The following is a 22437-nucleotide window of genomic DNA, read 5'->3' on the forward strand; positions in this document are numbered from 1 at the left end:
AAGAGACCTCCTTAAAAAGTAGAATGGGCCAAATGGAAAAGGAGGTAAAAAGCTGAGTGAAGAAAACAATTAATTAAAATTAGAATAGGACAAGTGGAAGCTAATGATTCTATGAGACATCAAGAATTAGTCAAACAAAATCAAAAGAATGAAAAAAAATAGAAGATGATATAAAAGATCTCACTGGAAAAACAACTGATCTGGAAAATAGATCCAGGAGAGATAACTTAAGAATTATTGGTTTACCTGAAAGCCATGATTTAACAAAAAAGAGCCTGGACAGCATCTTTCAAGAAATTATCAAGGAAAACTGCCCTCAGGTCCTAGAACCAGAGGATGAGTCATTGAAAGAATCCACGGATCACCTCCTGAAAAAGCTCCCAAAACAAAAACTCCAAGGAATATTGTAGCCAAATTCCAGAATTACCAGGTCAAGGAAAAAATAGTGCAAGAAGCCAGAAGGAAACAATTTAAATAACATGGAACCATAATCAGGATTACACAGGGCCTAGCAGCTTCTACATTAAAGGATCAGAGGATTTGGAATATGATATTCCAGAAGGCAAAGAAGCTTGGATTACAACCGAGGATCACCTACCCAGGAAAATTAAGCATCAACTTTCAGGAGAGGAGATGAACTTTCAACGAAATAGGGGAATTTCAAACCTTCCCGATGAAAAGATCAGAACTCAACAGAAAATTCAATCTTCAAATACAAGACTCAAGAGAAGCATAAAAAGGTAAACAGTAAAGAAAAAAACAACAACATGTTATTCAATAAGAGCAAACTGTTTACATCCCTACATGGGAAGATGATACTTGTAACTCTTGAGAACTGCATCATTATTACAACATTTAGGAGGGATATACCTGGAGAGAGGGGGTGGGTATAAATTGATTTTGATGTGATGATGAAAAAAGTTAATTAAGGGGTGAAAAAAAGGATTGTACTGGGAGAAGAGAAAAGGAGGAGACAGAAAATGGTAAATTACACCACATGAAATGGAGGAAAGACCTATTACAGTAGAAGGAAAGAAGGGTGGGTGGAGGTAAGCATGATTTGAATCTTACTCTCAAAGGATTTGGCTTAGGGTATAGAAATCTATTTTACCCTATAGGAATTAGGAGGGGTAAGGGGGAAAAAAGAAGGGGTAGATAGAAGGGAGAGCAGAAGGGAAGGAAGAAGTAGTAAGGGAAAGGAAAAAGGGGAAAAAAAAGGGGAGCTGATAGAAAGAAGGGTAGATTAAGGGAGGCTGTGGTCAGAAGCAAAACCCTAGTGAAGAGTGAAAGGGAGAAAGAAGAGAGAAAAGCATAAATTAGGGGAAAATAGAATGAAGCAAAAGACATTTAGAAAGCATAAGTGTGAATGTGAATGGGATGAAATCTCCCACAAAATGGAAGCAGATAGAAGACTGGATTAAAAACCAGACTCCTACAATATATTGTTTACAATAAATACATTTGAAACAGAGAGATACACACAGAGTGAAGGTAAAAGACTGGTGCAGATAAATTATGCTTTAGCAGAAATAAAAAAAGCAGGGGTAGCAATCCTGATCTCAAACAAAGCAAAAGCAAAAATAGATCTAATTAAAAGAGATAAAGAAGGAAACTACATCATGCTAAAAAAGGTACCATAGATGATGAAGTAATATCAATACTAAACATATATGAATATATGTGTATATACACAAACATATATATACATATACATATATACATACTTACATACACACACATATGTATATATCATCCAAATTCTTAGAGAAGTTAACTGAGTTACAGGAAGAAATAGACAGCAAAACTATACTAGTGGACACCTCAACTTGCCATTCTCAGAAGTACATAAATCTAGCCAAAAAATAAACAAGACTCTTTTGACTCTATTGACTCTTTTTTCATTACTCTTACATCTATTTTCTTACATTACTCTCATTTCTTTTCCCAATTTTTCTTCTACTTCTCTAATTTGCTCTTTAAAATCCTTTTTAAAATCTACCAGGAATTCTTTTAGGGCCTGAGACCAGATTACATTTTTTTGAGGCTTCACATGTAGCCATATTGACACTATTATCCTCTTCTAAGTTTATCCTTTGATCTTCCCTGTCACCATAGTAACTTTCTATAGTCAATTTCTTTTCTTTCTTTCTTGGTTATTTTGCTCAGTTTTCTGCCTTTGTTCTGACTTGGTGTTTTTATGTGAGAGTTGGGATCTGGTCCTGTATTGTCCCAAGCTTTTTGTGCTGGGGTTCAGGGTTTTATTACTGAATTTCACTAGTCTTCAGGGTTTAGCTGCTAGCTTTCACTAGAGGGCTGGTTACCATTCTGGCTCAAACTAGGGGTGGAGCCTATCTGTTGGCCTCCCTTGCATGTGGGATTGAGCTGCTGGCCTTCCCCAGGGGTAGGACCTCTCTGTTGGGTTACTATTATAACTGATTCTTTTTGGTGGCTGACTCTGGAGAAGGGATCTTGTTCCTGGTCTTCTGTAAGGGTGGGGTCCTGCTGCTGGGTTTCTATGGATATAGGGTCTCTCTGATGGTAAATCCCAGAGTGAAGCCTCACCACTGGTCAGCAACAGTCTCAAGGCCCTACTAGCACTCTGTGCTGAGGGTGTGGTCTTACTACCCAGCACAGACTACTCACTTGCCTAGGGGGCTGCTGGTTTGCAGGTAGGTGGGGCCTTGCTGGTAGATTGCCCCAAGCTTGGAGCCCTCCTGCAGACCCTCTGGAGGCTAGCTGCTTCTACTTTTGCACCTTGTTCCTCTCCCACCCCAGTAAGAGAGACCTTTCCTGCTAGGCTGGTAAGCTGCTTTCCTGCTCCTAGATCAATTTTGAGGTGGTTTCCTAGTTGTTTGGAGGGGAATTTGGGAGGGCTTCAGAGGGTCCTTTCCTCACTCCACCATCTTGACACAAGAAGTGAACATTATGTCTCTTGTTTCATTTCTTCCAGGTACTCTTGTGACCCTCAGAGCAAGGAATTATTTTTCTCTGAGCCTTTAGTTGGATTTGTTGTGGAGTTCCATTTTTGTAATTGATTCTCTCAGTCCAAAGTATTTTTCCATTGTGTTCAATGATTTCTTCTATTTATTCATATCCCCTACTTCAGTTTATATTTTGGGGTTTTGTGTTTGGGTCAGATTTGTCTCCTTTCCATAATCTTGGATGCTGTGAATGTGCCTATTTGGTTCTGGATGTAGAGGCTAATACTAGCTCCTGTCTTCTCTAAGAATAATTTAGTTTTGGATCACTCTCCTGATGGCTTGATACAGGCCAAGTCAATAAGTATTTATTAACATTTATTAATAATGTATTGTACTTTTTATATTTATAATTATGTATTATATTTATCACTATTTTTAATATTTATTAATATTAATATTTATTAGGACCCCCTATGAGCCAAGCATTGTGCTGAAGTTTTAGTGTTGACTCATACTCTGACTCTTTTTTTCATTTTTTAATAATGAATTTATTTATTTTCAATTTTTAACATTCACTTCCATATTTTGAGTTTTGAATTTTCTCCCCCACTCTCTCCTCCCCCCTCCCCAAGATGCAATCAGTCTGATATAAGCTCTACTTATACATTCATATTAAACATATTTTCACATTAGTCATGATGTAAAGAAGAATTCAAATTAATAAGAGGAACTGTGAGAAAGAAAAAACAAAGGAAAATAACAAAGGAAAAGGAGAGCAAATAGTATGCTTCCATGTGCATTCAGACTCCAAAGTTCTTTCTCTGGATGTGGATAGCCTTTTCCGTTATGAGTCTTTTGGAGTTGTCTTAGATCCTTGCATTGCTGAGAAGAGCTAAGCCTGTCAAGGTCAATCATCACACAATGTGACTGTTACTGTGTACAGTGTTCTCCTGGTTCTGCTCATTTCACTCAGTATCAATTCATATAAGTCCTTCCAGGTTTTTCTGAAGTCCACCTGCTTATCATTTCTTATAGCACAATAATACTCCATTACATTCATATACCACAACTTATTCAGCCATTCCCAATTGACGGATATCCCCTCAATTTCCAATTTTTTGCCACTACCAAAAGAACTGCTATAAATATTTTTGTACATGTAGGTCCTTTTCCCATTTTTATGATCTCTTTGGGATATAGCCCTGCAAGTGCTATTGCGGGGTCAAAGGGTATGAACATTTAAATAGCCTTTTGGGCATCGTTCCAAATTGCTCTCCAGAATGGTTGGATAAGTTCACAACCCCACCAACAGTGCATTAGTGTTCCAATTTTCCCACATCTTCTCCAACAATTATCATTTTCCTGTTTTGTCATGTTAGCCAATCTGATAGGTGTGATGTGGTACCTCATAGTTGTTTTGATTTGCATTTTTCCAATCAATAGTGATTTAGAGCACTTTTTTTATATGACTATAGACAGCTTTAATTTCTTTCTCTGAAAACTGCCTGTTCATATACTTTGACCATTTATCAATTGGGGAATGACTTGTATTCTTATAAATTTGACTCAGTTCTCTATATATTTTAGAAATGAGGCCTGTATCAGAGACACTGGTTCTAAAAATTGTTTCCCAGCTTTCTGTTTCCCTTCTAATCTTAGCTGCATTGGCTTTGTTTGTGCAAAAACTTTTCAATTTAATGTAATCAAAATCATCCATTTTCCATTTCATAATGTTCTCTATCTCTTCTTTGGTCATAGCATCTTCCTTTCTCCATAAATCTGATAGGTAAACTATTCCTTGCTCTCCCAGTTTGCTTATAGCATCAGCCTTTAAATCTAAATTGTGTACCCATTTTGATTTTATTTTAATATACAGTGTTAAAGCTTAGTCTATGCCTACTTTCTGCCATACTATTTTCCAGTTTTCCCAGCAGTTTTTGTTAAATGGTGAGGTCTTATCCCAGAAACTGGAGTCTTTGGATTCATCAAAGAGTAGATTATTATAGTCATTGACTGTTGTGTCTTTCATACTTAACCTATTCCATTGATCCATCACTCTATTTTTTTGTCAATGCCAAATAGTTTTGATGATTGCTGCTTTATCATACAATTTAAGATCTTGTACATCTAAGCCACCTTCTATTGCATTTCTTTTCATTAATTCCCTTGATATTCTGAATCTTTTGTTCTTCCAGATTATTTTTGTTATTGTTTCTTCTAGCTCTATAAAATAATTTTTGGTAGTTTGATTAGTTTGGCATTGAATAAGTAATTTAATTTAGGTAGAATTGTCATTTTTTATTATATTAGCTTGGCCTACCCATGAGCAACTGATGTTTTTCCAGTTATTTAGATCTGACTTTATTTGTGGGAAAAGTGTTTTGCAATTGTGTTAATATAGTTCCTAGGTTTGTTTTGGCAGGTAGATTTTAAAATATTTTATAATGACTACAGTAACTTTAAATGGAATTTCTCTTTCTATCTCTTGCTGTTGGGCTTTGTTAGTTATATATAGAAATGCTGATGGTTTCATTTTATATCCTGCAACTTTGCTAAAGTTGTTCATTATTCATTATTTCATGTAATTTTTTACTTGATTCTCTAGGATTCTCTAAGTATACCATCATATTATCTGCAAAGAGTGATAGTTCAGTTTCTTCTTTGCCTGTTCCAATTCCTTCAATTTCTTTTTCTTCTGTTATTGCTAGAGCTATCATTTCTAGTGTTCTCTGACTCTTTCTTCTCGCACAGCTACCAACAATGAGTTAGTCCCTTGATGAGTTTTAAACACCCCATTCAGATGCTGTTATTGGTGCTGGTGAGCAAGTGTCTAAATAGACTCCAGATGCTTTGCTTCCCACATGCTGCTTTGTCCCAGCTCTGGTTGTCACTCAGGTGGGGCTGCCTGGATGTTTAGTTACCTAAACGCTGCCTAGGTTCTGGTTTGACCCCACTTCCAGTTGTGCATTGGAGATGGCTTGCCTGGGTGCTGACCTGTCCCCAGTTTCAGGTCTCAGTCTGTGCTTTGCCTTCTGCTATAATTTTGCTTCTCCTGTGAAAGGGTGGAACTGGGAGTGAGTGAATTGTTACACTTTGATGCTTTGTAATACATGTGTTTTTTGTAAAATAATTTTTACTATGCTATTATCTAATCTAATTAAACTGCTGCTCAGCCATGCCCTTGCATAAGGATCATTTATTTAAAAAATCACTCAGGAACTGAAAGAAAAGGTACATGAATAGTGTGTGGAGTGGAAGACATCCATATGAGTGAAATGCTGGCATCGACATGTACTATTATGAGTCAGCTAGGAGACACCATAGTGCATAGAGGGCTATCCTTGGAGTCAGAAAGACTCATCTTCCAGAGTTCATATCTAACTTCAGTCACTTACAAGCTGTGTGACCTTGATCAAGTCACTTAGCCTTGTTTGCCACAGTTTCCTCATCTATAAAATGTTCTGAAAAGGAAACAGCAAACCACTCCAGTACCTTTGCCAAGCAAACGCCAAATGTGATCACACAGACTTGGACATGACTGAAACAACGGAACAGCAACTACTTATGACTCAACTACAAGGAATGATTAAAGAGCATGTGACATAACCAAGGAAAATAAAGGGACAGGTAGATCAAATTGCAGTACTTCTCAAGGAAGAAAAGGTCAGAAAGACAAAATGGCCATTGGCATAAAGTCAGCTTATTTTTCTGCCCTTCCTCAGCCCTTGTCCCTGTTTTGTTCTGGTCACACCTCTCATTTCTTGCTGCCACATACATCCACTGGGGCCTGTTTGAGTCCAAAGGGGCCTTTCTGATTTTTTTTATTTTATTTTTTTGCTTTTTGGTGAGGCAACTGGGGTTAAGTGACTTGCCCAGGGTTAAGTGTCAAGTGTCTGAGGTCCGATTTGAACTCAGGTCTTCTCGACTCCAAAGCTAGGGGTCTATCCATTGTGCCATCTAGCTGCCCATGACCTTTCTCTTAAAGACTTATCCTAGAAACCTCTGTGTCAATAGCCATTCTTTCCACTCACTCTTTTTCTGTTTGAAAAGTCCTACCCCACCTCCTCCTTTAGATCAACTTTCCCACAATAGTTCTCCATTCTGCCCACCCTTCACTTCTGCTCTTCCCATCTTTTCCTCAGCTCTGAATGTTAATGGGCAGTGCTAATGGAATAGGTCTCCCAGCTTTGGAGGAGAGTCAAAGTATCATCCTAAATACCATAATCTCTCCTTGTTTCTCCTAATGCCACACATTTAGCATTTCTTACAAAGTGAAAGTATTCTAAGACTTTCACATTATAGTTTGTTCAGTCTCCCTGATCAATGGACATCTACTTGTTCCCCTTTCCGCCACCATTTTGCTAGTACAAAAATCCTTCTGGAATTTTTTTGAATAGAATCATAGATTTATAACTGCAAAGAACCTTAGGTGTCATCTAATTCAACCTCCTCATTGCACAGATGAAGACCTGAGGCAAAGAAAGATGAAGTGGTTTGCATAAGATCACATAGCTAATAAGTAGCAGAGATGGGTTTTGAATGTAGGTCCTCTGATTCCAGATCTCTTTCTGTTCCACCATACTGTATCTCCTTGAACCTTTTGGATATGTTGGAATAACGTTGAAGAAACTCTGGGCTTCTCATAACACTCTCATTCCTCATGATTCCTCAAAGATTAAAAAAAAGTAGATTTGAATTATGTCTACACATTACTGGCATGTGTTTCCCTGGTGACAGTGCATTTAAACACATTTAAAGTGATTGGAACAGAGCTAAAGGATCTAAGAGAAGACTTGATGGAAAGCAGATATGTTCCTGGGAGGGATACAGTTTCGCAGTCCCCTATGGAAATACTCATCCTAAGAGATGGCAGTCATAGAGATCCATTGACAGTGTAGCTAATCCATATTTAGAGGAGGGAATCAAATCGAGAAAAGAAGGGAATCATGTGATTTTCAGAGATGGTAGCAACCAGAGGCAAAGGTGGAGCAATACAAATTCCTAAACAAAACTTCCCAAAAAGAAGAAAAGATTGACTTGAATTCCAAAAGCAACATCATTAGAGAGAAGTAGGGAAATGAAATGACCTCTACAGAGAGAGGGAGAGCAAGAAAGGTCAGCCAAGACATGGACTAGCAATATGGACAACTACTGCAAGTTAGCTGGTTTGTGCTTCTCCAATGGGAAGAGGATTGACGTCCCAAGAACCCAAGCCTATTTCCCAAAAGATAAAGTAACAACTACAATATGAAGCTCTACATACATCTCCACTGGAGAGTTGAGGTCAGAGAATGAAAAGAGAGTTAGATTGAAGGTTTTTTGTGTTTCTGTGAGTCCTCTGTATATTTTATATTTTCTGTGAGGTGAATAAAGTTTTGTTTCTTGTATACAACGTGTATTGGTAACTTGAGAGTTGCATGGTGCCTCTTTCTGAAAAGAAGCTGAAGACATACAAATCTACAGAGACCCAGGTGTAAGTTACATTCTGAAGTTCTGAGGGAAAATGCTGGTGGGCAATAGGAGAGTCAAAGAAGCCAATATTCTGAGGTTGCAAAGATAACCTGGGTATTGTCATGAGACAAAGGATATTTTAGGAGATGATTCCAAGTCTGAATCCTGCCTGCGTAAATACAGAGCAAAGAATACTGGAACATGGATTACATATGGTTTTGAAAAGAAATAGAATAGTATCAAAGACAGAGCTCCAACATACTCTTCTAAAGATATTCTATCAATTTGATCTTTATCTAGTTCTACAGCCACCTAATAAAACTATCCTCTAGTCCACCTATTTCCATTTTATTCATCTGATGGTACATGTTAAACACTTGAAAGACATTGTCAAATACTTTGTTAAAATCCAGGCATTCCTTTGTGATTTCTTCACAATTACTCTGGTAAGTGTCAATCCCCTCCCCCCACCAAAAAAATGAGATTAGTATAGTGTATATTTTGAGAAAAACTATGTTGGCTGAATGTGATTACCTGTTCCAAAAATCATTTTTTTAACAATGCATTCTAGAATATTCTAGGAATTGAATTTCTCATTAATCTATAGATTAATAAATCTACCTTCTTCCTCTTTTTCAAAATAATAACAACTTCTGCATCTCTCCCATGCCATTCCATTTGCTGGGGTTTTCCAAATAACAATGAGAGTAATTTAACAACAGTATTCATGTGTTCTTTCAATATCATGGCATACAGTTCATATAGTTCTAATGACCTGAATTCAGTAAGGACAGCTAGGTACTACATTTCTATCTTCTCACTTGTGATGAATTTCAATTCCTTGACAACCATTTTTCCAGACTTTCTCAATCTGAACTATTGTTATGAAAACATGGTCTAACTTACTCAACTGTTATTGCATGTCACCAACCCTCAGATACACAAATCCTGAAGTAACAAGCTGAGATTCCTAAGCAGGTCTGGTAATACTTTCTTAACTCCATTCAGCTTTGGTTCTTATTTCCTGAAGATCTGACTTTTGTCTCAGGAGAATGTCCCTTCTGTCTAGGGATAGAAACATGAACAGACTGACTCACAGAGTCTCCAGGAGCCCTAAGTAAAGGAATCTATTACTAAATCAATCCCACACTTCTTACTTGATGTGTTCAGATATGGTCAGATAATATCCCTTAAATCAATTTAATACCAAAATGTGAAGCTTATAGATTGGAGAGACTCAGGGCATTGCTGTTCTCTCTTCGTGCTCCTCTTTTTCTTCTTCATCCTTCTTGTCCTTCTTCTTCCAAATATCCCTAACATTACAAGTATATCCTGCAAGAGTGTAGGCCACCAGAGAAACCCTCAATTCCCTTGTAAAGAAATTCCCATTCTCTCCCTTTCAGTTAATTCTCACAGATATCAACTAATTGGAACATCTTTGGAAATTTCTTTATCATTTAAAAGTTCTCTATCTATGAAAAGACTAAAACTAGGAGAAATGATACAAGATGGTAGGAAAGGGAAAGGTGGCAGGTGTGTGTGGCGGGTGGGAGGAAAGAGATGACCTTCTGCTTTACAAACATTTTCAATTCCACCACAAGAATATAAAAAGCTGAAGGCCTCCACCAAAAAGTCAACCAAACCCTGCCAACATGAACCGTCTTCTGATCCTGGCTTTTGTTGGAGCAGCTGGTGAGCTCTCCTAATTACTTTATATGCCTTACTGCTGCCTCTGGCCTATAGAACATTCTGGCCATTCTCTCAATCTATTCTTCCATCTTCTTCTTCAGTCATTGTTCTTCCCCACTCCACCCCACCCACATCTCTGTCTAGTTTCTCTGCCAACCTCTTCTAGATTCCGTTTCCAAGTCTCCCTTCACTTTGCTCACCTCTTTCTGTCCCTCTTAAGCACAAGTATAGGATCTTCTGTTAACCAAACCTCTGCATGCAGTGATAGAGCTGAAAATTTGTGCAAATGAAACTTTTGGGGGAGGAACAAATTAGGAAGGAAGGAAACAGGAGCAAGTGGGAAAAATCAATAGGTGGAAAAACAATAAGGTCAAAGATAAGAGAGAACCAGTGAATGAGGAGGCTAATCTGAATGGGAAGGGGCAGAAGAAAGGAAGGGTCAGGTTCACCTTCAAAGTAATGAAATGTGAGCTTCTTAAGGGAAGGAAATATTTCATTTCTGTCTTTGGATGCTGCAGATCTCACAAGAGTAGGTGCTTATTTAATGAGTGTTGATTGATTCTACTGCCTGTGAAAATAAGAATATTCTTCCCTGTTTTTCACCTAGAGAGCTATAATGTAGGAGAGCCCGTGTAAAATAAGGTAGAGCCCAATGCACGATGCAGACTGGGGAGAAGCTACAAGAGGCTGAGTTGACCTGAAGGGAGCAAATGAACAATGGAGGGCAGAAGAATGTCCAAGAGGATAGAGGACCCTGTCATCTAGATGGGGCTTGAAAGAGTTCTTAAAAGAACATGGATAAGTGAAGTGTCATTTATTACTTGTCATTCTTATACTCTTACATATGATTCTGGGGCTCCTGTCAGATTCCCTATTATTTAAGACTTGAAGAAACCAGGTGAGAGAAAGATACAGGAATAGAAAACAGAGAGACAGAGAAAGGGATGGACAAAGATAGAGAATGATTGAGATACATGGAGAGGAAGAAACAGGGAGAAAAACAAGGACAAGAGACAGAGACATATAGAGAGAAATAGAAACAGAGAAAGAAATACATAGACAAAGAGACAGAGCTATTGATTATATTAACCATGGTCACAATAACAATGATCTGGAGATTTTGAAAGGACTTTGTAGAAGATAAACTCTAGAAATCACTCCTAGGGCTTAGACTTCACATGCTGCTAAATTCTCTTCATCAAATTTGCCCCCGAGTTGCTTTCTCCACTGATGATGATGATAAGGTCATTGGGGGCTACACCTGTGAGGCAAACAGCCTCCCCTACCAGGTATCCCTGAATTATCTCGGCCAACATCTCTGCGGTGGCTCCCTCATCAATGACCAGTGGGTGCTGTCAGCTGCTCATTGCTAGAAATCATAAATGATAGGACTGGGGCTGCCCCCAGGGTGGGTTCCACAACCAGCTAGCTATGGTACCTTTTAGAGATGTCATAAAGGAAAATGGGTACAATTAGGGTTGAATAGCAGAAATTCAGAGAATGTAGATTCACCTTGCATACTGCAGACTGGGACAAAAAGAAGCAAGGTTAAGGTAGGAGTGAAAACAGGATAATTCATAGATTAAGTTTGGTAAGACATGGCTCAAAATGAATAATACAGAGTAAGCAAAAGCCCAAAAAGTTGGGGGAAAAGCAGAGTTTTCAAAAGTCTAGGAATAATGTTTCATTCCTCCATGCCAAATTATCACTAAGGCAAGGAGTGGGAAGGTTGCAACATCCACACCCATCCTTTGCATTTCTTCATAGAGCAGGATTGTAGCCAATCCTACTGGACACATGGAGACACACACACGTCACCTGTAGGTATTCCCATCGTGCATTACTCCCCACTTCCCATGTCATCCCCCAAACTCCACTGCAATCTGAAGTCTTGGGTCACAACCCTATATTTGCACATGCGTACACACACACACGCAATACAATTTTATGATATACATTATTTATATTACATTTAAAATGATCCAAGGTGTACGTAACCCTAAGCAGAATGTCCACCCAGTTCTTAGAAAAGTACCCTTTTTGACCACATCCAGCATCAAAACAAAAGTATATTTTCATCAGCCAATTTCACGTGAGACTGGGGGAGCATAACATAGAGGTCTTTGAGGGAAATGAGCAGTTCATCTACTCAGAAAAGCTCATCCCCCAGTCAGACCATAACAAAAAGACCTTCTATAACAACATCATGCTAGTCAAGCTGAAAACCCCAGCTGTCATCCATATTCGTGTGACTACCATCTCCCTGCCCAAGTCCTGTGCATCTGCAGGAGCTAAGTGTCTCATCTCTGGTTGGGGCAACACGGAGCTATGGCGGTGAGTAGTTCTGCCTGTCCCAAACCTTTGCATTAGATTAACCCCCCACCCCCAGACCTTAGGTCAGCTTCTCCCTTCTTCCTGTTCTCTGTAGTATGCCCCTACCTTTCCACCCCTTCCTGATCTCAGAAAACCCATGATAGAAATAAATACTTCTTGGATGCTGAGAACAATCAATATAGAAAAATTTCAAGGATCTTTTTCCAAAATTTTCATTTCTTTTGACTATTCCACTAACACTAACCTACCTCTGGGGGGCTTCCACACCACTCCCCACTTCCTTTTAAATGTCACATTATTTGCAAAGTAGAAACTTTATGAAGGAATTTGAGGAAAGAGTAAAATTAGTCAAAATGACATCTGGAAGCATTTAATAGTCAAATTTCAAGATATGGAGATATTCTCTAACTTTTTTTGACCTATCTCTGACATTCTAGTCTCACCTCTGACTCACCTCCTTTCTCTATGTTTGGATCTATTTCCTAACACCTGTCAGGTTAGACATAGCCAGCTCTCTCTTTTTCGGGGGCAGCTAGGTGGTACAATGAATAGAGTGCCATGTCTGGAATCAGGAAGACTCACCTTCCTGAGTTCAAATCAGGCCTGTGACACTTACTAGCTATGAGACCCTGATCAAGTCACTTAACTCTATATGCCAGTTTCCTCAAATGTAAAATGAGTTGGAGAAGGAAATGGCAAACCACTCCACTATCTTTGCTGAGAAATCCCCAAATGGGCACACAAAGAGTCAGAGATGACTAAAATGGCCAAATGTGAGACCCTGATTAATGGTAGGTACTAAATATAATTAATATTCATACTTTTTCTACCAGCACCACACAATTCTCTATGTTCCCTGGTACCTGTTACCCCAGATTCCCCCAAACACTACCAACAGCATACAGGGTTTTGTTGTTGTTATTGTTTCAGTCATAACTGACTCTTTTTTTATTTTTTTAGGCAATTGGGGTTAAGTGACTTGCCCAGGGTCACACAGCTAGTATGTGTCAAGTTTTTGGTCTGAGACTGGATTTGAACTCAGGTCCTCCTGACTCCAGAGCCAGTGCTCTATTCACATGCCACCTAGCTGCCCCATAACTGACTCGTCGTAACTGAGCCCATTTGGGGTTTTCTTGGTAGAGATACTGGAGTAGTTTGCTATTTCCTTTTTCAGCTCATTTTATAGATGGGGAAACTGTGGCAAACAAGATTAAGTGTCTTGTCCAGGGTCTGCCACACAGACAGGAAAGTATTTGAGGCCAGGCATGAACTCAGGAAGTGAACTTTCTGACTCCAGGTCTAGCACTCTATCCACTGTGCCAGAAAGCTGCCCTCATGTACAGGGTATCGTGCTAGAAACTTATTTTATAGTTTTCCAGAAGTCTATTTTCTATTTCCAGAGACACATGTTAAACTTGTCAAAATTGTGAATACCTTAAATACGTACTAATAATTACATGCTATTTCCAGTGAGAGTAAGGACAGGGCCATCTTATTGTAGTTAATAATTTGGCCTCATACTAAGACTCCCTCATCAAATATGTTCAGGTGACTGTTATGCTCAAGGCACTATGCTTGTGTGCTATGGAAAATACATGGGCATGAAAACTGAGTTCTTCCCTGAAGTTGGTTATATTTTAGTAGGGCTAAAGATAGAGCCTAGACCAGTGATTTCATTGCAGTAGGGAGCTCCACAGAGAGATGACTCCCTCTACCACTGCAGAGCAGATCCTTCTCTGTAATTTAACAGTCTTAGAGAGAATTGCTTACAAAACTAAGAAATTAAGTGACCTGCCCCATGTCACATAGCCCATATGTACCCGAAATAAGATTTAAATGTAGATCTTCCTGGTTCTAAGGCCATGTCTCTAACCATTAGGCATCACTGACTTTCTACAGTCTAGGAGAAGGGATGAAACAATGACACAAATGATCATCATACAGAGAAGTATGAGATGTGTCATGAAAAATATCTGGAAATTATAACAGTTCATAAGAAGGAGAGATATAAACTATTTTCTCTTTTCTGTACTAAAGTTCCCAAGTCCCCTTTGCCCAACTCTGATCTTAGGATTTAGCACTTTGTTAGGTAGGCTGTGCTTCCTTCTTTAGTGTGACAACTGCTCTGATCCTCCTCCAAATCCCATTCTCTTCACAGTTGACTACCCAGATCTTCCGCAGTGTTTGAATGCTCCCATTCTGTGTGATGCCCAATGTAAGTCCTCCTATCCTGGTCGGATCACTGAAAACATGGTCTGTGCTGGCTTCCTGGAGGGTGGCAAGGATTCCTGTCAGGTAAGACCCTGCCTTTCTATAAGCAGAAGCTTTCATAAAGCCCAACAGGGATTAGGGTTTGGAGAAAGGTCAAGGTCTCAGAAAAGAAAGAAAAGAAGAAAGATGTCCTTACCAGTACCTTCTCAAGCACCTCCAGATGAGTTGAAGGGGTCTGAATGGGAATAGTGTTAAAGAGCTGGAGGGACAGGAATGGTCGATGGAAAACGATGTTTCAGAAGGACTGGATGACCATAAAGTCAGGGATTGGGCTGGATGGGATGACTTCTGAGATCTTTTCTAAGTCTGAGTTTATGAACCCAAGCTTCACATTAAGGTGGGGGCTGCAGTCTCTTCCTTTCCCTCTGCTCACTCATCCATGTTCTCCATTCCCAGGGTGACTCAGGTGGCCCCGTGGTGTGTAAGGGACAGTGCCAGGGTATTGTCTCCTGGGGCTATGGCTGTGGCCTGAAGAATAAACCTGGTGTCTACACCAAAGTCTACAAGTACCTGGACTGGATTAAGGAAACTATTGCTGCCAATAGTTAATGACACTCGACCCATGTTTCTGTCCCTTCCTTTGGTATTCTGTGTTGGGACATGATGCCAATCAAATGATGCTCTATTACTTGCTCTTTTCTGTGCTTGAATTTCAATTCCTTTTTCTTCTAAGAAAATGGGAATGTGTTTAGACCAAAATGTGGCAATACAGCACAGCCTGAAGGCAAACTCATGCCTCCATAGATCAATTTATGTAACTCCTTATATCTAGACAAAAAAGTGGCTCTCTCTGGGACAGGAATATTTCCCCTTGGTTAAAAAACAAAAACAAACATAATAGACCCATTTTTCCACATTAGTTGTTCATGGGTTGATTTTAACACCAATCTTTTATGCTCAGCTACAGAGGAATTAGTGGTATTAGAACCCTGCCAGGTTATCATAGGCAAACTGGAAGATATCCCTAAAATAAGCCTATGGAGGTAAGGCTATGGAGAGGCCATCTACCCTTATTGCTTCTTCCTGAAACTATTTACCAAAGTACTGTCCTTGAGTCTCTCTTCTTCATTTTCTACATCTTCTCCCTTTTCAATTTTCTATTACTTTATTCCTTCAAGGTTCACTTTATTGACTACTACTGGACCCTAGGCTGGGGGATAAAAATCTTAGCTATGACATGATCCTTGGCCTGTAGAGTTTACAGTATAGAACGGAGATAGGAAACAAATGAAGGCAACTAAAATATGAAATATTATGTAGTACATTAGAGAGCTGCAGAATAAACTACTCTAATGTCTGAAATTGTGTGATACTGGGCAAGATGTTGTACTCTTTCAGACCTTAAGTCTTCTCATTTGTAAAGTGGGCATGTTAATAGCACCCACCTCACATGTTTGTTGGAAGGGCAATGTGCAAAGTGTTTTATAAACGTTAAACTCTATGTAAGTGTTATACTGCTACCATCAGTGGGGTCAGGGAAGGATTTATGTAGGAAGTGATATTTAAATTAGGCTTTAAAGAGTAGAAGGAATTCAGGAAGGAAAAGAGAAAGAACAGAGGTTTTAGGGATCTCATGGTCTCTCCTCCCCCTCTCCAGGTACTGTGACTCCCAGACAAGGGGACTCCAAAAGGACAATTCCCACCTCTGAGAATAAGAATAGTGGCTTAGGGTAGTTTTAGCCTGGTGGTGATGAGTTGGTAAAGTCAGGGACCAGGAGTCTTGGGGAAATAGGTTCTGGATTTTCTAAGAAGGCAATATAAAAAGAGAGGGGTGAAGACTGTGAAGTACTTCAGGACATAGACAGCCAAGTTCCATGAAAAGATGAGAAAACAGAGAAAGACTGCACACTATATGACAGGAGTTAAAAAAATGTTAAACCTAGTTAGGAGGGATCTGGATTCAAAAGCTGGCTCTGATATTTAAAAGGTGTGTGAATCTGTATATGCCATTTAAATGGTCTAAACTTCAGTTTCCTAACCCATAAAATGAGGATGGTAATATGGTTATGAGGAAGCATTTTATAAACTTCAAAATACTCCTTAAATATGAGTTGTCATTTAGAGTGGTTGGAAGCTAACAAGAAGAGATTTTTGAGGACAGCAAGGAAGGATAAATTCAACCTGAAATGAGAGAGAACATAGGCTTTCCAGTGAGCCAGACAAAAGAAATCCCAGACTCAGAATGGACTGGAGTTAGGGCATGAAGCTGGAAGAATATATTCAACCTTAATGAAATCAGTAAGACTGTTTCCAAAGCCAGAAAAAGCAAACATCTATGAATTTATGTTCATCTTATTTGCCAACTTACATTGTTTGTAGCTCATTCTTCTCTGTGAATTTTTGTCAGATTCAATCAAGCCTGAATTTTGAAGACTGCTGAGATGCACGCCTGGGAGGGGGGAGGGAGCAGGAGAGAGGGCATATAGAAATGGCTGCATTCCTGGAACCAGTGGCATGAGAGGGACCCCCAAGTCCTTCACTAATGACAGTGGAGATGGATTACTCATGAGTAGCTTCATCCGTTCTTCTCTAGGACTCTCCTCCTACCTGTCCACAGTGTCTATTTAGTTTCCCATTCCTCCCTATGTGACTCGTCAAAGCACTCACATTTTTGATGATACAGCAAGCAAAGTCGGAAATAACACTGACCTTCCCCTTTCATGACTGCACATTATGCTTCCTGTGAGAAACCCCACACACAAGAAGAAATAAATCAGAGGATTGCAGTTCTTTGAACTAGAATGACTTCTAGAAGGATGACATGGTTGTCTACCTAAGACTCCTCAGTTATGTGGTTTGAGTACTATTTTCTGTAAACCTATATGAATATAGTCTGTCACTGTGTTAATTATGTACCAAGGGAGTTTAATTAGCTGAGTGCAACACATGAATTGCCCAACAAACAACATTCTATTTGAACTGCTAGGCCAGGCTTTGTCTACTCTCTAGTGCATGTAATGAGTACCTTCTCCACTGCTCACAGGGAAAACAGAAAACCTAGACTGTCAATCCCCTGGGGCCACAATGGCATAAAAACATCTTTGACTCATCTATCCCTGGCAAGGTCCTGATTTAATCCAGGAGATGCCATGGAACTTTGTTCAAAATATTAAAATATGAAATCTGCTGTTAGCTTTAAGCCTAGGTCCTCTGATGGATTACATTCTCTCTCTCTCTCCTTTTTTTTTTTTTTTTTTTTTTTTTTTGCTTTTTGGTGAGGCAGTCGGGGTTAAGTGACTTGCCCAGGGTCCCACAGCTAGTAAGTGTTGTCTGGGGCTGGATTTGAACTCAAGTCCTCCTGATTGTAAGGTTAAAGCTCTATTGACTGCGCCACCTAGCCAGATTACATTCATAGATTCAGAGATTTACTATAGTTTATTCAGACAATAAAGTAAAAAGGAAGCTAGGCTAAAGACTCTTGTGTGGCTAAAGTTGCCTTTACCCATCTCCTTTTCCTTACCTTTTGCCCATTTCCCTCCTAGATTTTTGGGTGAGGATGGGAAACAATCCATACCATATATGCCCACCATTTCTTTAAAAGAATGTTTGGAACTGATATGAACTACATGTTTTAAAATCATGAACCAAAAAGGAGAAAGCTGTTTTCCTGACCTCACCAGCTGAACAGAATTCATATTACCCAGCATTCTCTGCTTCAAGATCAGAAGGTCTGTCAGCTGTTCTGGCTTCCCCAATACCACCTTTTACCTCACTCCCAGGGCCTCCTTTAGACACACAGTAATAATGGTAACTGCCAAAACTTTGTTAATTTTTCTCTAGCTCTGGTAGAAGTTTCCATGCCTTCTTGTATTATCTCCATTAACCCTATCTGATCCCAGAAGTCCAAATGCCAAAGGCATAAAAAGTACAAATATTATTCTTTTTGTCCTATTGACTAGCTTCCTCCCCAAAACATGAAACTGCTTCTGCTACATTCTTTCCATCCTAGATACAGTTGTGGTAGACTCATTGCTGGTGATATGTCCAATCAATTCTATTTCAACTAAGGCTTTTGCTTTGTTTTGTTTTGTTTTTGTGGAAGATGTCCTTGTTTTTAGTACCACCACAGATTTTAAAAAATAGTGCAGAGTCACTGGGATACAAAAGGAAGGCTTTTAAATAGTCTGTCTAACCCATCTTTGCAGATAAATATACATTTTGGATACTTTTAGTCATTCAGTCAATTGTATCTGACTCTTTGTGACCTGGCTTGGAGTTTTCTTGGCAAAGATACCAGAGTGGTTTTCCATTTCCTTCTCCAGTGAATTAAGGCAAACAGAGGTTAAGTGACTTGCCCAGGGCCACATAGATCATATTTGAGGTGGGATTTGAACTCAGGTCTTCCTAACTCCAGGCCTGAAACTCTATCCACTGAGCCACCTAGCTGCCTCTTCTGGATACTTAATTAAAGTTAAATTAAGTGATGCTATTTATCTGCAAAGTATTTAGGGTATATTTTATTTGTGTATATTTCTATGATAATTCAGCTTAGTTATAGTTATGGGCAGCTAGGTGGCACAGTGTACAGAGCACTGCGCTTGGAATCAGGAAGGCTCATCTTTGTGAGTTCAAATTCAGTCTAAGACACTTATAGCTCTGTGACCCTGGGAAAATCATTTAAGCCTGTTTCCCTCAATTCCTCATTTGTAAGATGAGTTGGAGAAGGAAATGGCAAATCCAGCATCTTTGCCAAAAAAAAAAAAAATGGGGTCATGAAGTGTCAGACACAACTGAAACAATTGAACAACAATAAAATTCCACTTAGACATCATTTGCAACATCAATGCTTAAGGAACCATTTTCTTATTATTTTTTTTAAATCTTCATTATTTAGTTTCCACACTTTATGGAACCAACAGAGTACTGTGTCCATTCACCCCATAGACATGACAGGTACTATGTCAGTAGGTGCTAAATTGCTGAGATTAAATGTCATGTAAAAAATTAACTTGTTATCTTGTTTTTCTTGGTGGAACGCATGATATCGACAGGGTCATAGCATTCTGAACCATTTCTATGAGTTCCTCCGGCATTATCTCCAGTAACCTTTCTCTCAAACGTCACCTGTAGGTATTCCCATCGTGTGTTACTCCCCACTTCCCATGTCGTCCCCCAACCTCCACTGCAATCTGAAGTCTTGGGTCACAACCGTATATTTGCACATCCTGTCTATGTGGGCAAGTCAAAGCCTTACTGAGCATTAATTTCCTGATCTATAAAAAGGTATAATAACATATGACCTGCCTGTCATATGGTATTTTAAAGGTTCAAATGAAATAACTTTGGTAAAAATGCTTTGAAAAGCTAAAACATTAAACAGAAATATGATTATATTCTTATTATTCTCATTATTATTTTATAGGGATGATTCTTGAAATCAGGCATAGAATCACACAATTATAGAATTTAAGAGTTGGAAGGGATTCACTTTACTCTTATTCAGCATGAAGATCATTCTCCTTTACAGAGAAAACATAAACAAAACTGGGATTGAGTAGTTTTCTTTCCTTTGACTACTCTGATTATTCCATCTATCCTTTCTTTCATTTTCCTATTTCATCCAATATAGTTTAAACCAACACCTGAGCATGAGGGTGCATGTGCACATGCACACACACCCACTCACACACAACCTTTGTCTCAGTTCATTCTGGGCTTTAACTCTACTGATTTAACTCTCTCATAGTAATACATGACTCTTCTCTCTTTATCTTCAACGACCTATCCTTGTCTTATCCTTCTACATATGCTCTTTTAAAATGTAAATTGGATATTGAATTCATTTTATATCTGTTCATCTCTTTGCTCAGTCTTCCTTTTTCTTACTCATCAGAACTCTATGTTTTTTTTGTTTTCATAATTTTATTTCTGAGAGCCTTGTATTTCTTTCCAGGTTACCTTTGTCAGTAGTCAGGACCATGAGGCTGATGGCTTTCCATTACCCAGCAGTCCACCTATTACTCTTTTATCTTAAACTCTTTCGTCTAGGACATGCCACTCAAGGCTCAGTCCCTACCTATGGGCCAAAATATAATTCTGATGACTAAGAAAAGGGAAGGCTGTCTAAAGATGCTAAAAGATATAAAAGGAATTTACTATCCAACTTACATTTTTAAATGACATATATAGAAGAAGAAAGCATGGAAAGGTCAATAAGGATAAAGAGAGAAGAATCATATATTCCTATTTAAGTGTTATCAGAACTAAAGTCCAGAATGAACTGAGGCCAAAATGGGTATAGAAGGGTTTGTGTATGTTTGTGTGTGTATGTGTGTTTGTGTGTGTGTACACATGTGGAGTTTAATCTTTGTTGGATTAAAATGGAAGATCAAAGAAAGGATAGATGGGATGATTACAGTGGTCAAAGAAGAAAAGACAGAGCTACTCAGTTCCTATTTTGTTTATATTTTCTCTATAAAGGAGAATAATCTTCAGACTGAAAAGTGAATTTAATCCAAGATAAGTGAGGAGTTAGTAAATGTGCACCAGACACTTCAAATGAATTTAAGTCACAAGACCTGGATACCTTTTAGGGTCAGTAAAAAAAAAAAAGTTTTGCAAATGTGAGTGCTAAATTATATAAACAAATACATTCAAAAATGGTGAAGAATAGGAAAGGCATCCCAGGACTAGATATGAGCAAAGGTTATCCAATATCTTATATTTATCTTAACTCTTGTATGTCAAATCTTATATTAAGTTCAGGTTTTTGTTTTTGTTTTTTGTTTTTTTACTAAAGTCCTGAAAGTCTGACAATTCATTAAATATCCATTTTTTTCATTAAGGATTATGCTTAGCTTTGCTGGATATGATATTTTCAGCCAGAACCCCAGCTCTTTCACTCTTCAATATATAGTGTCCCAAGAACTGTGGTCTTTTGGTGTCACTGCTGCAAGATCTTTTGTGATTCTAATTGTGGCACTGCCATATTAAATTGCTTTTTTCTTGTTGTTTGTAATAAATTTATCCGTGAGTTGGGGGATTCAGAATTTAACTATAGTATTACTGTGGGTTTTCCTCATAGGATATCTTTCAGGTAGTGATCGGTGGGTTTTTTTTTCTATTTCTACTTTCCCCTCTTGTTATAATGCTTCAGGAGAACTTTTTTTAATTATTTCTTGTATTATTGTAACAACATTTTTTGAGGTAGTCTGATTATTCTTATGTTTTATCTTCTTGATCTGTTCTCCAGATTAGTTGCTTTTCTTATAATATATTTCACTTTCTCTTCTATCTTGGCTCTCTTTCCTGGGCAATGTTAAATTCCTATTTGAAATGATTCAAGGAATAGCAAATTCATTCCCTTCTTCATCTACTCAACCTTTGAGGTCTATAATTTCACTTTTTCTTGACTGTGGGCTAAAGTTCCCATATTACTTCTCTCTAATCAGACCCAAGTTCTGATCACAGACTCCACCACCTCATAGAATCCTAAAAGCTGAGAATTGAAAGGAACCTCAGAAGTCATCTAATCCAATTCCCAATCTGAAGTATGAATTTCCTCTGTGATCTTCCCAAGAAGTGGTGATCCAACTTCTAGCTGAAAACCTCAGCAGTAATGGCCTTAGGTCTTGTTTCTCATCTTTCTTACTCCCTCATGTGGCCATCAAAGGAAGAGCATACTCCACAGACTGATAAATGGGGAAAGGTTTCCCCCTGCTGCATACATATGTGAATGATGCCAGTTCCCAAGTTCTCTGAATACTCCCCACCACCCCCACCACCACTACCCTTAGGTAATCCTAGTAATGTCACTTGATTTCATTGGGTC

At 38.7% G+C, this 22437-nt stretch overlaps 1 protein-coding gene across 2 annotated transcripts; it reads left to right on the forward strand.

The window, feature by feature from the left end:
* The first annotated feature begins 10024 nt into the window (after positions 1-10024).
* Positions 10025-15394, forward strand: LOC114027273 (trypsin-like). 2 transcript variants are annotated; one of them, XM_027841269.1, is made up of 6 exons: positions 10025-10064; positions 11277-11433; positions 12138-12395; positions 13654-13673; positions 14554-14690; positions 15063-15394. In XM_027841269.1, the coding sequence occupies exons 1-6, from the start codon at positions 10025-10027 to the stop codon at positions 15213-15215; spliced, it is 765 nt and encodes a 254-aa protein (XP_027697070.1). In that variant the 3' UTR covers positions 15216-15394. The 2 variants fall into 2 exon arrangements, with proteins under 2 accessions (XP_027697070.1, XP_027697069.1); XM_027841268.1 differs by lacking the exon at positions 13654-13673 and having other exon boundaries at positions 12138-12382; positions 14539-14690.
* The last annotated feature ends 7043 nt before the right edge of the window (positions 15395-22437 follow it).

The sequence above is a fragment of the Vombatus ursinus genome, unplaced genomic scaffold, assembly GCF_900497805.2.
Source record: "Vombatus ursinus unplaced genomic scaffold, bare-nosed wombat genome assembly UNPS02014858.1, whole genome shotgun sequence".
Lineage (NCBI taxonomy): Eukaryota > Metazoa > Chordata > Mammalia > Diprotodontia > Vombatidae > Vombatus > Vombatus ursinus.

Bases quoted from the DNA above. Each gene is read 5' to 3' on its own strand.
- LOC114027273 (XM_027841269.1), top strand. From the start codon at position 10,025: ATGAACCGTCTTCTGATCCTGGCTTTTGTTGGAGCAGCTG. The intron at 12,396-13,653 runs GTGAGTAGTTCT...AAAGTATTTGAG, and splicing joins GGCAACACGGAGCTATGGCG to GCCAGGCATGAACTCAGGAA. The intron at 14,691-15,062 runs GTAAGACCCTGC...CTCCATTCCCAG, and splicing joins GTGGCAAGGATTCCTGTCAG to GGTGACTCAGGTGGCCCCGT.